Raw genomic sequence first — 14,310 nt, forward strand, 5'->3', positions numbered from 1 at the left:
AGGTCGAGCTCCAGTTGACGTTTAATCCAAGCTCGAGGATAGCTGGAAAGCATCGGCTCTGTAAAGCCGAGGATACAGTCGGGCGAGGCACAGACACTACTCGCGGCGCACTGTGACAGCTTCCCCCGGGTCACAGGCTCGATCTTTCAACACAGCAACCAGCTGTAGCCTGTAGCAGCGGGATCCTGGGTAGAGACGGACCCTCTGGCTGGTTCCAGGATGCAAGCTGCGCCACAGGGGCTGGTTCGGGCCATTTCCAGGGGACCCAATCACTGACGGGCGCAATCCAATCACTGGGCCGGATAAGATTCGGGCAAAAAGAGCAGGCGCGGTGCAGCGCGCTCCCAATCTCAAAGGGAAGGGACAGTTTTGTTGCAAGCCTTACGTGGCTTGAATCCATCTCCAGAGATCCCGTCAACCCAAAAATTCGTCCTGACAGATTGCGACAGCGCAGCGGCGGCCTCTTTCCACAGCATCGTCACCCCAGCCTTACACCCTCGTTAACGGCTACATTTCCACACCAAGCCACGCGAACAAGCTAATTGCACGAGTATCCCACCCAAAAGTTCATTCGCGCAACTACCGCTCAAGATGGACTCTGCCGAGCCGGAACAGACTGCCTTCTCGTCGGTCACAGCCCACACCTCGAAGCTGCAAAGAGTACGACGACGATAACCCCCAACCCCCGAATCCGCCTACGACATCTTGCTAACTCCCATCGCAGCAATACCAGGCGCTTCTCGATCAGTCAACCCCTTTCGTGCTTTACAGATGGATCGCCACGGGCGTCTGCCTCCTGGGCTTCTTCGCTCGCATCTTCGTGGCGCAAGGCTGGTACATTGTCGCCTACGCTCTCGGAATCTACCTGCTCAACTTGTTCCTGGCCTTCTTGCAACCCAAGTTTGACCCGTCCAACGAGGCCATGGACACTGAGATGGAGGACGGCGGTGTCGGCATTCTCCCCACCAAGCAGGACGAGGAGTTCAAGCCCTTCATCCGCCGCCTTCCCGAGTTCAAGTTCTGGTACTGGGCCACCCGCGCCATCGCCATCGCCTTCTTCTGCAGTTGGTGGGAGATCTTCAATGTTCCCGTCTTCTGGCCTGTCCTGGTCATGTACTGGTTCATCCTCTTCTTCCTGACGAGTACGTTTCACATCCCCACTCCTTGTCTCCCTGGCATTCACCCTGGCGCAGAGCTGACCATCACCCCTTTGCAGTGCGCAAGCAGATCCAGCACATGATCAAGTACCGCTACGTTCCCTTCACCTTTGGCAAGAAGAACTACGCCAAAAACAGCTCCTAAAGTGGGGGCCACGCAACTTAACGACGCGATGGAATCAGCGGGTTTTTACGAGAGACAAATGTCGTTGTCACGCCCATCGAGGTGGGACAAGTGTAAGAGTCTAGGCACGCGAAAGGGAAGAAAAATTAGAAAGTACGTGAGGACGAATACACATTTTTGACGAAGTCTGGATGGCGACGATAGGCGAAGGCAAACTGTATGTACCTATAGAAAGGAGGCCACGGGTATGAGTGCATGGATGGTTGCGACGGGCAAACTACACGGGGCGCATCAGGAGGTCCTCCTGCACAGTCGGGAGCCATTGCCCCGTTGATGAATGACGGTTTTGCTTTGAAATCATTCATCTCATACTACGTATTGTAATAGAGAGGACAAATCTGTCTCTGATTCTTCATCCATGACACAGCGCTATCTCCCTTTTTTATATATATATATTTTTTTTGGTTTCCTGTCATCGTCAAGCTTGACAGCTTTGGGAGTGCTGTGTCTTCGTCTGATAGAGCTGATAAGGCTACAGGTCGAGGTCCGGGCGCTGGCTGGCGCTACCACATTCTACAGGTAAGGTACCCCAAACTACCTTACAGCCTCGTGGAACTTTTCCGGGCCAATTGCACCTTCCTAGTCAACGCGACCGCGACGACAGCTCCCCGCCGCCAACGCTCGAAGCCATCCTCTTCTCCTCGACAACCCAATCCAATTCTCAATCGCGACCAAGATCTCGAGCCAGTGAACGCAAACAACCGCACTTGAACAGCCACGATGTCGTCCTCGGCGCCTCGCGGCGGCGAGCGCATGATCCATCAGGATTTCATTGCCAGAATCCGATACTCCAACGCCCTCCCGCCGCCCCCTAACCCTCCCAAGCTCCTCGACATCCCAAACACCGGCTTGGCTAGCGGCCAGTACACAACACCGGGATTTGCATCACGTCTGGCGAGAGAACAACCTCTCAACATTGAGGTCGATGCGGAGCTCGGCATGCCCTTGGACTTGGTGGGCATGCCGGGTATCTTTGACGGAGACGAGAGCTGTAAGCGCGGCTACGTTGCGCCAAAGGGGATCTCAGTACTGACATCGATACAGCTATCCAAGCCTCTTCGCATCCGCCTGCCGTCCATCCTCACGATAGAGCCCTCCTGAGACCACTGTCTACCCTTGGCCGAGCTAAGAGCAACGCCGACGCATCAGTCTCCTTCCTGAGAAGAACAGAATACATTTCCTCCGTAGCACCCAGAAAGGCTGGAGTCGCCGCGGGAGCATTCATCAATCCCAAGATCAAGCGCGCAGAGAAGCGTCGCTCTCCCGAGCCGGACAAGGACTCACCGGCTGCCATCAGACGCAAGATTGAGAAGAGCTTCGAGAGCGCCGAGCGCTTCCTCAGCAACCCGACTCGCCATCGCCACCCGAGCAAACCAAACGTCCATCTCACGCAGTCTCTGCCGCTGCTGCCCGACCACGATGCCTTCCCCGACTCAGGCGCCTACGTCACCGTCAAGCTCCTCACGAACCCCGTGGCCAGCGCCAACAAGTATGACAGCCGCCTGCTCAGCGGTCTGCTCCGCCCGCTGGACAGGAGCCCCGAGGAGAACGAGGCCTTCCAGGCCGCCGTCGAGGCCCACGAGCGCGATCCCGCACGCAACCCCAAGCCCGCCAACCTGATGGACTACAGCTTCTTCCTTCCCAAGACCAAGACGACGGGCGACAACTTCCGGGCCAAGTTCGACCCGGAGAACCCCGACCGCGACGACGAGTCGCTTTACACGTACCAGAGCGGCTCCAACCCGTGCTTCCAATTCTCACGGCTGCGCGCTTACGAGACAACAAAGGAGATTGAGCTCGACCACAACACAAAGTACAGCGAAGAGGTCATCCTCGCCTTCAACGACGAGCCCACCGCGGGCGGCAGGCCCAAGGCGGCATACTACTACCCGGTCATCCAACGCACGACCATCCGTCCCCAGCGCGCCAAGAATATCGCTCGTACCCTTAGTCAAGTAGACGACGAGACGCAGGTTGTCAACGAGGTGGAGATCTCCATTACCGATCCCAAGGGGGGCCCCGGCCGAGAACATGAAGCGGTACAAGGAGAAGCCCATTGGCTATGTCGAAGAGGCCGAGCCGGTTGAAGAGACTTCTCGTGCGCCTGGCACTCCCTCGGACCGGGACGCTGATGGCGATGCTGATGCGGACGAGGAAGATGAGGATTGAGAGGTGGTGAAACCATGAGCAAGGGGGTCGCGGTCCCAATTCGAGGATGTAACATCAGTTCCTTTTTCACATACCATCTAGGCGTTTGGATGTGAAGAATCAAAAGAAAACAGGGTAACCACGATGGTGGCCATTTTAGACTTAATGAATGTCCCAATGATGAACTGACTCTCACGGATTGATACACTGTCATCGCTCACCGGGGGGAGGGGGGAGGGGGTTGAGTACGTCCAATTGACGCATTAACGTACTTGCCAACAGTTGTCAAGAACGGAGCCGAGAATGGGTACAAGTAATATGTTGTCATGACTTTGAATTAGGTATATGTAGCTCTTCTCATACAGCGGCTCGAGCTCGGCGGAGTTCTTCTTCCCCGACTCGTTCCCATCATGTGTAATCTCTGGCACAGGTGGTCCTCCATTTAAGCATACTTTGAGGACCGAGCAGAAATGGGTGCAAGAAAAGTTACAAAGAAAAGCAAAAATCTCATGTGGTATAAGGGAACAATAGGCTCTTCTAAGAAGGAAAAAAACGAAAACAGACTTTGATATCGTCCCTTCCTCCTCTCCCTCCCGTTTCATAGCGTAGAAATGTTTACCCAGAGAACTCCTTTTTTTGGTTTTTTTCCCTCCATGGGAAAAGAAAGAAAAAATACATGGCAAACGTGTAGTGAGCATCGGCGGTGTATACTCGTCCTATCAGTTACAAACCCAGTAGCAAGTATCTACGCGGGCGGCTCTGGGATAGTTTCGACAGCAAAGCCAATGGTGTCTCTCTTGTCGTCGATGACTCGACCGTATCTTAACGAAGTTAATTAGTAAATACAAGAGATTTCTTTGGTTGGTCAAACTTACTCTAACAGGAGGCGGAAGAACCAAACCTCCATGTCCTCTTTGCGAAGCACCTTATTCGCCCAGTCGCGACTGCTAAGAGCCATACGCTCAGCCTCGTTGCGCCCCAGTGCGCCGTCGCCAAAGAAACGCACGCTCTCGAGCCAGTCGTCGCCCTGCAGGCTCATGGGGATGTAGTGCGCCCAGGGCTTGAGCCACTCAAAGTGCCACTCGCGGAAGATGGCGAGCTTGAAGACGAGGGAGCGCGACTGCAGAAAAGCGTAAAAGCGGCCCGAGAAAGCGTTGCCGTCCATGTCGAGGAGGTACTTGTACTTCCAGGCGTCCTGCTGCTCGGCGTGGCCCTGGATCTTGAAGAACTCCTTTTCGGCGTCGCAGTCGCCCGGGTCGCACTGCCCGACGTGCGAGAAGAAGACGTCGACGATCTCGCGGTAGTCGCCGCGGGGCACCTCCTTCACCTCCCACTTGGGGGTCTGCTCGTCGCCGCGGTTGGTGTAGATCTTTGCCTGGTCGGCGGCGTTGAGCTTCTGCACGAGGTGCTGGCGGTGCTGGCGGCGCCATCCGCCGTTGCGGGAGAAGCCGCCTGTCGTGGAGCCGCGCCAGTAGAGGCGGTCCTGCTTCTGCTCCCAGAGCATATCCTTTGACTCGTCGTAGGCGACCTTCTTATACCAGTACCAGGGCGACGGGTAGAGGATATCGTTGTAGGAGGAGATTTTGGATTGGGAGAAGATGGGAAATAGGTCGTGGACGATGTTGTAGGCGTTGGGTCGGTCGAAGAAGCCGTAAGTCGCGCTCAGGGAGGGCGACAGGCAGATGTCCGACATGGCGGTGACGTTGTAGACGAAACCGAGCTCGCTGACGCCGTACTTGCTCATGTCGTCGGACAGCTCGTCGTCCTCGAGTGCGCGCGAGGGGCTGTCGGGTGGGCAGGACATGCGAGAGTGCGTCCAGGTGGGCTGATGGGCAAAGACGTTGAAGCGGGTGCGCTTGTACTCGTCGATAATGTTACCTTCGCTAAGGCCAGCGGCGCGCTTCGTAAAGGCGTTTTCCGGGTTTATGGCGGCGTTCGCCTTGGGCATGTTGACGTCCTTGGCGCGGCTGACGAGGCGTGCGAGGTCCTCATGGGGGACGACCACGCGCGGCTCGTCGTGGATGTTGAAGGCGATGTCCATGCTGGGCAGGTGCTCGATGAACTTCTTCATCATTCCAGAGGTAGCATCGCGCTGCCAGTCCTGGCCGCCCTGAATGTGCTTGATCTTGTGATCCCGGATCAGGAGACCGATCAGCTTGTTGTCGAAGCCCAGAGCCTCCCGCGCCCGCTCCCGTATCGTCGCCGGCTTCAGACCCCAGAAGGGCGTGAGCATCTCGTGTATCATATCGAACTCGTCAATGAGCTGTACGCCGCTGGCCTTTGCGAACTCGAACCACTTGTCAAAGTTGGGGGGCGGCGGGATGTTGTAGCGGCGCTTGTACTCCTTGACGGCCTCCTCGAGCGTCTTGGACTGGCGCTTCAGCGTATCCTGGAACTCCTTCTCGGCGCTCGTCATGAGGTGCCACATGGGGTGGGAGCCGGTGCCGCCAGCGGACTTTGGTCGCCTGTCGGGAGGAGGGGCGGCGGCGGCAGCATCGTCACCGAGTGTCTGTTGATCTTGCGGGGGCGGAGGGGGCTTGTCGGAGCCTGGTAAGGGGACTGTCGGTCTTCGATCGGAGGGAAGTGTGAATACTGTGTATGCGCATATCAACAAGAAGACGAAGAGAATGACGACCGTCCATTGACGACGGCGCATGGTTGGTTGCTGGCTGTCAGCCTGCCCCTTTTGTGGCGGTGGGCTGCGTCGCTTTTGTCTCTCGAGCCTTGGTCGGGTGCTTTCGGGGGGTGGAGGAGAGGGCCAGCAGTCTATCGCAGTTCGCCCTATTGCGTCAATGAGGATGAAGGAAAGAAAGACGGGATGAGTTCAAGGCCTCATTGCAAGAGTAAGCAGAGAAGCCTCACGAAGAGAAGTGGACAGCAGAGCTTCGTAAGGTAGGTAGTGAGTGCGTCGTGGATAAAGGAAAAGTATCCTAGTGGTCTGGTTTGGTATCGGTCCAGATTGTAGTGGTGGTGTTGGTGGTACCTTGTTGTGTGGTGCATGTGCTACGTGCTCACCCATTGGATGCAAGTGCCAAACTCAGGTTTCCATTGGATCTGGGCCCGGCGGACGCTAAGGTCAAGGAAGTCTGTGGACTTTCGGGTGGTTGACGTGCCCCTAAAAAAAAAAAGTCGCCTAGAAAAGAATATGGCTTAGAACCTTGGAAAGTTGCAGCGCGCGTCCTTGGACCTAGGTTCCTTGAGTAGTGGCGCCGCGCCCGTAGTGGCAGGGGTTGTAATTGGACATGCTTGGGACAGGGGAGGAGCTTAGTCTTGGGGCACCTCGAGATTCTGGGGGCCAGGGGGGCTAGGCCTCTGAAAGACCGAGCCTCCTTTGAAAAGCTTGGTGGGGATGACTACTATTTTCATGACGCTTCCATAACAAGAGTATGGTCTACTTAGGGGCGCAAGACATTTCGGAGCAATGCAGTGAGTTGACTATGAGTTGACTGCCTACCGGTAAGGTAAGGTAGGGAGACATCAAAGTACCGGCGTCGACAGCACAGCAACTTTGACAAGTCCTTTGCACCGTACCTGCTCCCCGGAATTCCCCCCTTGAGAAAGTACAAGATACAAGAACCAGCTTTCCGGAATTTCGCCCGCAACTAGCGCATCTCTTGAGTCGGACTGAGACACGACAACTGGAATGGGGAGACAAAGACCTCTTTGCTCACATTTCCATTGAAAGAGAGAAAAACAGAAAGATCGCCGGGTTGTGGGGGTACAACTGGGACACTTGGTGGAAAAGTCTTTGACTCGCTCGATTCTTCGCCATCTTTGTGTGACCGTGTGAATCCGTAAGATTCTTCTTGGCCAAAACATCATTTCATCCAGAAACGTTGGAGGCGTTGAGAGACAAATGTCTCTACGCATACGCCATTTTTCTTGTCTTGAACGGGAGTGGTCCGCTCAGGGGAGCACAAGGCTTACCTAAGGTAAGGAACCTTGGATAATTGCCGGTATTACGAGTCCCCGAGATTTGGATTGCTTTGGTCAACGTGCCGCGTCTGTCAAATCGCGGCGCATTTCAGACGCCAAGTCTTCAAGCCCCAGGTTTGGTTGAATTTCTTTTTGCGAAAGACATGCAGAAAAGTATGCAGGAAGAACGTACGCATCTGCGGGTGTTTGGCGGGAAGGATGCGCAAAAGAAAGAGTTCCCAGGACTATGCGAACTGATGCAAGCCAGAGATTCGCCGGCCTCATCTTCGTCCTTGTTGACATATTGAGATCACCACTGGAAGTTCCATCAAACAAATGTCGACTTCACCAAAACTTCAAACTTATTGAGGAGAAAAGTTCGGTGAGCCTGCCATCTACACCGAGACTCTCGATAAACAACTTTCAAAAACAATGCACGACATACCTGCATCGCAGCAACACCCCATCACGTGGAGGGCACAGAGGGCATAAATGCTACGGCCGAGGCCGCGAAAACCGCCAGAAGCGGAGCCAAAATGCCCTCGAGATATCGCAAATATGCACGACATACTTGCATTGCAGCGTCTCGCCATCACGTGTATGTGGTCGCAGAATGGGCCTCGCCTCTGTGCCAATGTTTGCCGTTTCGGGTAGTCAAGGTGAAGGGGCTGAGACGAATCATTCGTGAGGGCTTCACCGAGAGTTGATGTTGCGACCTTGGATCCTGGGATGCTGTATCCAAGACAGACAGGCACTATTTCTGGGGCCAAACTGACGCCTCTGGATCCTACATATAAGATGAAGCTTCGTGTTCTCTGTGTATTGGGTGCGGAGGATATGTTTCCGTTGATTCACGTTGTGACTTCTGCTTCGTTGGCAGCGTGAATTTGGTGCCAAATAAAGGAGCTCTCGCGAGGACCGTAAACCCTGGAACTGGAATACCAACTTCCACTCTCCGCTGTTGGGGATGTATACCAGACGCCTCCACGCACCCGATGTTCGGTGTAGATGAGCTGATATATCGAGTGACAAGATGTTCCACCGGGCCCCCGGTCTTCCATGTTATCACACCTCACATCACAGACCTACTGGGCTTCAGTAATATGTTCTGTAGAGAATAGCCCATGGAAGCAGGAGAGAAAGAGCAGGGGAGAGATAATTAGTGATGGTGGTTTAGATCGAAACCTATCCTCGAAACGGTAGATTATGTCGTGGCCCGCATACATTTGATCCAGATAGCTGGCCAGAGCAGCAACAAATTCCTTTACGCAAATGAGTACAAACAAGCTGATCAGTCGAGAACGTATAGCGCCAAGAGTGCCAACAAACATCAGTTCCCGCACATCAAGGAGTAATTGCAGGGCGCAACCGTGACGAGCTGGGCTCCCGAATCCATCTTCCACACTGGCCACGACTACCATACGAACCCGTGATTTACTAGATAGAGCTCCGTGTGCTGAGACCATTGAAAGTCGACAACACATACGAGAGTGATGGCTCCTACAGACCAGCCAACCGGGAAAGGGGTTGCGGAACTGTCACAGGCAGATTCGATTCGATTGTGAGATTGCATTGCAAAGATTATATCCTGGAGCAGCGAGGACATGTGTAATCGATTTCATCACTTTTGACGGCAGCCAGCCAAGGGTTCCCTCCCATCATCTGTACATCACATTCGGCCTCACCCTCATCTCCTCCGGCACCTCCTCCAACCCTTCCATCGGCCTAAGCAGCACATCCGACCCGCTCGCAACAATACAATACCTCTCCCGCAGTGCACTCGTATCCTCCAGGATACTCGACGGCATCTTCTCGTCCCCGGGCGGCGGACTCCGCATCGCTAGCGCCAAGAGCTCCGGCGTCGACTCCCAGCTCTTGCTTGTGACGCCCACGACAAGACTCCACGCCATAAACGCCACCGCGACAGCACAGTACACAAACAGACCCACCATGGAATACTTGACGGTGTCGTCCCCGGCAGAGTACGCGAACCCCTTCATCTCCCCCCGGAAATGCAGCCTCTGCGCCGCGGCCCTCACGCCGTCGGGTACATCAAACGCCGTGCCGGACTCGGGGAACCCGAATTGCGTCTCGCGCGGGAAGAAGTTACGCCACCAGGCGCCGTCGGCGTCCTTCAAGGTGATGATGGGTTTCGCGGCGGGCGCGGTGCGGGACATGCCGTTGGCGAGCATGGCGTTGACGAGCGTCTCGACGTGGCCGACGGTCCAGGGCAGGCCCAGCGGAGAATCGACGAGCCGTGCGGAGGCGGCGAGGCGCTGGAAGACGGTGGTGCCCTCAGTGTCGACGGCCGCGTTGGTCAGATTCGCAAAGGAGGTCTCGATGAGGACTTTGCGGCTGCCGGGTTTCCACGTCACGGGGAATGGCCAACCGTCTGTCCACACGTGGTTGTCTATGTTGATCCAGGTATTGGCCCCGATCCATTCTGCATTTGTCAGGCATCCGTACATGGCGATTCCCCCTTGGCGTGGGAGAGAGATGATGGCGCCAATGGAGACGTTGGCGGCTAGGTCCCCTTCTGGGTCAATGTTGAAGAAGGACATCTGGGGGCTCGTGTCATTGAGGTTTGTCCAGAAAGCTTGCGTTGTCGGGTTCTTTAGAGCCATGACATCAGTGTTGTTGATGAAAGAGGCCTCGTTCCGTACTTCTGGGAAGTTGACAGGACCACGACGATCACTGGACGTGGTGTTTTTGCCATCGACCATCGTAACTCGGCATCGGGTCTCCATAGATGCGAGCTCCTGGAACGTCGAGTATCGATAGTCCGACCCGCGGTAATACTTCTTCTCCTTTTGATCCATCAAAGTAAGAGCATCCTGCCAAAGCATCGTCGTCGCTGCCAAGGTGGCACCCGTCACACGATGCGGCAGCGTCATGCGAGACTCGGCCCACCCGCGCGGCACCCCGGGCTCGCGAACGGACATTGACAACTGCAAAATCGACTCCGGCGTGGCAAGCGGGAAGAGCGCCGGAATGCGGATATATGACCCCTTTGTGACGTTGAGGACGGCCTGGTCCGGGAGGTAGCTCACGAGATGCGTCAGCGAGTCCCAACCCGCCGACGGGCAGTCGAGGTTGCCAGCCCTCTCGCACACGTCGCCGGCCACCGTATCCGCGGCCGTCAGCGTCCGCGGAAAGATGTCGGCGCCAGCTTTATCAATGTACACCCACGACCCGCCCATCATCCACCAATCATTGACAGGCGTCAGGACGGTGGCCGTCGCTGGCGCCACAACGACGGCCAGGACGCAGCACATGACGAGGAAGGAGACGAAGAAGACCTTTTTCCAGACAGTCGAGAAGCGGCCCCGCAGCATAGCCGTCATCTCGTCGGACCACAGGAACTCGGGCGAGCTGAAGCTGTTTCCCGCAAAGAATGCCGCCAGCGGTGTCCCCTGTCCGAGCGTCACCTCGCGGCGGACAAAGGTGAAGATCATGGTGGTGAGGGAGCCGATGATCATGATCTCGAGGAACTTTGCAGCGAACTGGATCAGCAGGTTGGCCGACTTGTCCCACTCGCGGTTCGGCGTGAGGTCCGCGCCGATCCAGTACTCGTGGTAGATGAGGTGGCTCATAATGGCGGTGGCGATCAGGGGCGGGACGTGGACCATGATGGCGAGGAGGGCCATGGGCCGGTTCTTGAAGATGACAACCTTTGTCTGGTTGCGGATCGAGTCGCGGACGTTGTAGAAGAGACGGTAGAGGGAGTGGAAGCTCCATGCCTTGAGCGTGTTTTGGAGGACAGCTCTGAAGCTGAACTTGCCTCCGTACACTTCGTAGGGAGTCGTTTGGTCGTTGAGTCTGGCCTAGGTTAGCACTTATAGCCTCACTTGTGGTATTTGTGCCCTAGCTTGAGGTCTAGTTCTGGTTTCTGGGCAATTGGAATCATAATCACCTCTCTGTATCTTTGAAATCATGCGAGCCATCTTGGTCAAGGGAATTACCTCGACGTCCTGGCGGACCGCCATCTTGTGGATGCAGAAGAGGGACGAGAGGCTCTCCCCTTTCAGCAGTCAGCCGAACTTCAGGCATTGTGGGACTTTTCCTTTTCATCAAGCATCAGTCGACAATGACATCTCACCCAAAGCACGTAGTAAATTCGGAAATTTGAATTCATTTATCAGTTGTTCTTCTACACCGCAGCATTCTCAGCTCACCACGAAAAGGGAACTTTGACTGCGGCCAACAGGGGCATGATGCAACGTTCAGTAGACAGGGTGCTGGCCAGGCACCAAGATAAAGTCCTCCAAGCCCGGCTCCGGTGAAGCGCTTAAGCCGTGACAGCAACTACCTCATTGGATATTGAATTCGAGATCCGCTTTCGGGAACTGGTCTGAAGCTGTCATGTTGCGATGCCGCTCATGCGTGTCAGACTGTAGAATCCTTCCGTTTAACACCCAACCTCCTTTAGGCCCTTTGGGAGCATGGCGGGCAAGGCTGAGGAGCCAGATCCCTGTGTGAGTATCCAGTTCGTAGGATGTTGATAGTCCAGGTTGATCGCATACGTGCGTAATTCCGACTTCTCTGGATATCTCATTCCGAGAACATCAAGTCATCAACCAACGTCGTTGAATCAAGTTCAAATGAAGGTGTGAGCCAGACATCCAGCGCCTAAGGAATAAGCTTGTTGTACCGCAGGCGCAGGGACCCGCAAGATATAGCTGAGGTAATCAGCACCTATCAAACCCCCACGCCCTGAGAGTGGTGCCTGCGGCCCTGCTCGACCAACCCCAGGTGCCCAGATCTGTAGATGCTCGGCGCGTGGTCATCGACTTCTCCACTTCATCTGAGTGGACGACAGCGATCCGGTGAACGCGGCGCATGATTGCTTGTCTCTATTCTACTCGTCCCCCAACGTCAACAACGTTCCGTTGAGTCGCCCTGTTTACACGTGCGATCTCGTGATACCAACACGTTTTGAGAGCTCCAAGGAGTTGTGCGGCTTGGTCATTGTTCGACTCGGCCGGCGCATTCGGGAACCCGCTTGAACGGGAGGACGGATACCGACGGGAAATCTAAACGACGAACCTACACACCCTTAGCTTCGGTCGCTTTCTCTACGCAGGCTCTTATCACGGACAAGGAATCCGCAATCGACTTTCCGGACCTCGACGGAACTGACTCTCGAGCTGGAGCAGATCGCCATCTTTCACCACCAACCTACCCCCTCCGACAGCAAGACAGAAAACACAAGATGGAGCGCATCAGGGAACTGCTGGGCAAGCACCACAAGCCGGATCGGCAAGAGTACGAGCCTCTCGCCGAGGAAGGCCGGGAACTCGACGGCTCCACGCTGGAAGAAGACCCGGAGGAGGTGCCGTTCTCGTGGACCGAGTACATCATGTTCGCCTGGCTAGGCATGGCGATGCTATGGGCCTGGTACGTGGAACCTCACTCATCACTCAATCCTTACTCCCGAGATACGCAGCAATGATGGCTAACACATAACTCTCTCTACCCAGGAATATGTTCCTCGCAGCAGCCCCCTACTTCCAAGTCCGCTTCCAATCCGACGTCTGGATCTCTCAAAACTTCCAATCCGCCATCCTCACCGTCTCGACCCTCACCAACCTCACCGCCATGCTCATCCTCACAAACATCCAATACGCGGCCTCCTACCCCTTCCGCATCAACCTCGCCCTCCTCCTCAACTGCGTAATCTTCTCCTTCCTCACGGCCTCCACCTCCTTCGCCCTCGACGTCTCCCCGGGCGCCTACCTCGCCTTCATCCTCCTCATGGTCGCCTCTAGCTCCTGGGCCACAGGGCTCATCCAAAACGGCGCTTTCGCCTTCGCCGCCTCCTTTGGCCGGCCCGAGTACATGCAGGCCTTGATGGCGGGCCAGGGCGTAGCCGGCGTCCTCCCGCCCATCGCGCAGGTCATCACCGTCCTCGTCGTCCCCGAAAAAGACAGCACCACCACCACAACCGCCCAAGACGACATCAAATCCTCGTCCTCCTCGGCCTTTGTCTATTTCCTCGCCGCCGTCGCCGTCTCCGTCTCGGCCCTGCTGGCCTTCATCCCCCTCGTCCGCCGCCACAACCGCATCATCGAAGCCCGCATGGTCAACACCCTTGCAGAATCCCTCACCTCAGTTGAAGAAGCCGAGCGCGCCGCCCGCAAGATCGTCTCCCCGCTCACCTTACTCCGCAAGCTCCACTGGCTCGCCGGCGCCATTTTCATGTGCTTTTCGGTTGCCATGTTCTTCCCCGTCTTCACGGGCAAGATCCTATCCGTCCGCTACCCAGGCGACGAAAAGTCCCCCGCCGGCATCCTCTTCCGACCCGCCGCTTTTATTCCATTGGCCTTCTTCGCCTGGAACCTCGGTGACCTGTCCGGCCGCATGGCCACCATCCTCCCCTTTTCCTTACGCCACCGGCCCGCCGCCCTGTTCGGCGTCAGCCTCGCCCGCATCGGCTTCCTACCGCTCTACCTCCTCTGCAATATCGGCGGCCGCGGCGCCGTCGTCAGCAGCGACTTTTTCTACCTGGTGGTCGTGCAGTTCTTCTTCGGGCTGACCAACGGGTGGCTCGGCTCGAGCTGCATGATGGCCGCGGGCGAGTGGGTCGAGGACGGCGAGCGCGAGGCCACGGGCGGGTTCATGGGCTTGTGCCTCGTTGCTGGGTTGACGACAGGTAGTCTTTTGAGCTTTACGGCTGGCGGTATTTAGGAACATCTTGGTATAATTTTGCATGTTTACGGCGTAAAGGGAGATCTGCATTAGGTTATATCTCAATTTGGCATGCGTTTAACTGGTCTCATTGGTCTTGGATGGCGTTTGAGGATATGGGTCATGAGGACAGGAGCATGAGAATGGTCATAAAGACGGTCAATAATAGTTGACCCTAGAGACACGTAATATTCAATCCATCATTGATTCAAGTGGAAG

General features: G+C 55.9%; 5 protein-coding genes across 5 annotated transcripts; 3 read left to right on the forward strand and 2 right to left on the reverse strand.

The window, feature by feature from the left end:
* Nucleotides 1-591: 591 nt before the first annotated feature.
* N0V96_007762 (uncharacterized protein) lies at nt 592-1,302 on the forward strand (the record flags this gene model as incomplete). Its single annotated transcript, XM_053199192.1, has 3 exons — nt 592-660; nt 725-1,142; nt 1,217-1,302. The coding sequence occupies 3 exons, from the start codon at nt 592-594 to the stop codon at nt 1,300-1,302; spliced, it is 573 nt and encodes a 190-aa protein (XP_053043341.1).
* A 759-nt stretch (nt 1,303-2,061) lies between these two features.
* N0V96_007763 (uncharacterized protein) lies at nt 2,062-3,510 on the forward strand (the record flags this gene model as incomplete). Its single annotated transcript, XM_065758126.1, has 3 exons — nt 2,062-2,332; nt 2,386-3,326; nt 3,370-3,510. The coding sequence occupies 3 exons, from the start codon at nt 2,062-2,064 to the stop codon at nt 3,508-3,510; spliced, it is 1,353 nt and encodes a 450-aa protein (XP_065613268.1).
* A 724-nt stretch (nt 3,511-4,234) lies between these two features.
* N0V96_007764 (uncharacterized protein) lies at nt 4,235-6,145 on the reverse strand (the record flags this gene model as incomplete). Its single annotated transcript, XM_053199190.2, has 2 exons — nt 4,235-4,310; nt 4,365-6,145. The coding sequence occupies 2 exons, from the start codon at nt 6,143-6,145 to the stop codon at nt 4,235-4,237; spliced, it is 1,857 nt and encodes a 618-aa protein (XP_053043339.2).
* Nucleotides 6,146-9,062: 2,917 nt separating this feature from the next.
* On the reverse strand, nt 9,063-11,390 carry N0V96_007765 (uncharacterized protein; the record flags this gene model as incomplete). The annotated part of the gene is made up of 2 exons (XM_053199189.2): nt 9,063-11,228; nt 11,367-11,390. 2 exons carry the CDS (start codon nt 11,388-11,390, stop codon nt 9,063-9,065), a joined length of 2,190 nt encoding a protein of 729 aa, XP_053043338.2.
* A 1,226-nt stretch (nt 11,391-12,616) lies between these two features.
* On the forward strand, nt 12,617-14,091 carry N0V96_007766 (uncharacterized protein; the record flags this gene model as incomplete). The annotated part of the gene is made up of 2 exons (XM_053199188.1): nt 12,617-12,801; nt 12,885-14,091. The coding sequence occupies 2 exons, from the start codon at nt 12,617-12,619 to the stop codon at nt 14,089-14,091; spliced, it is 1,392 nt and encodes a 463-aa protein (XP_053043337.1).
* Nucleotides 14,092-14,310: the final 219 nt, after the last annotated feature.

The sequence above is a fragment of the Colletotrichum fioriniae genome (genome assembly GCF_027942845.1).
Source record: "Colletotrichum fioriniae strain IMI 355084 chromosome Unknown scaffold_9, whole genome shotgun sequence".
Classification (NCBI taxonomy): domain Eukaryota; kingdom Fungi; phylum Ascomycota; class Sordariomycetes; order Glomerellales; family Glomerellaceae; genus Colletotrichum; species Colletotrichum fioriniae.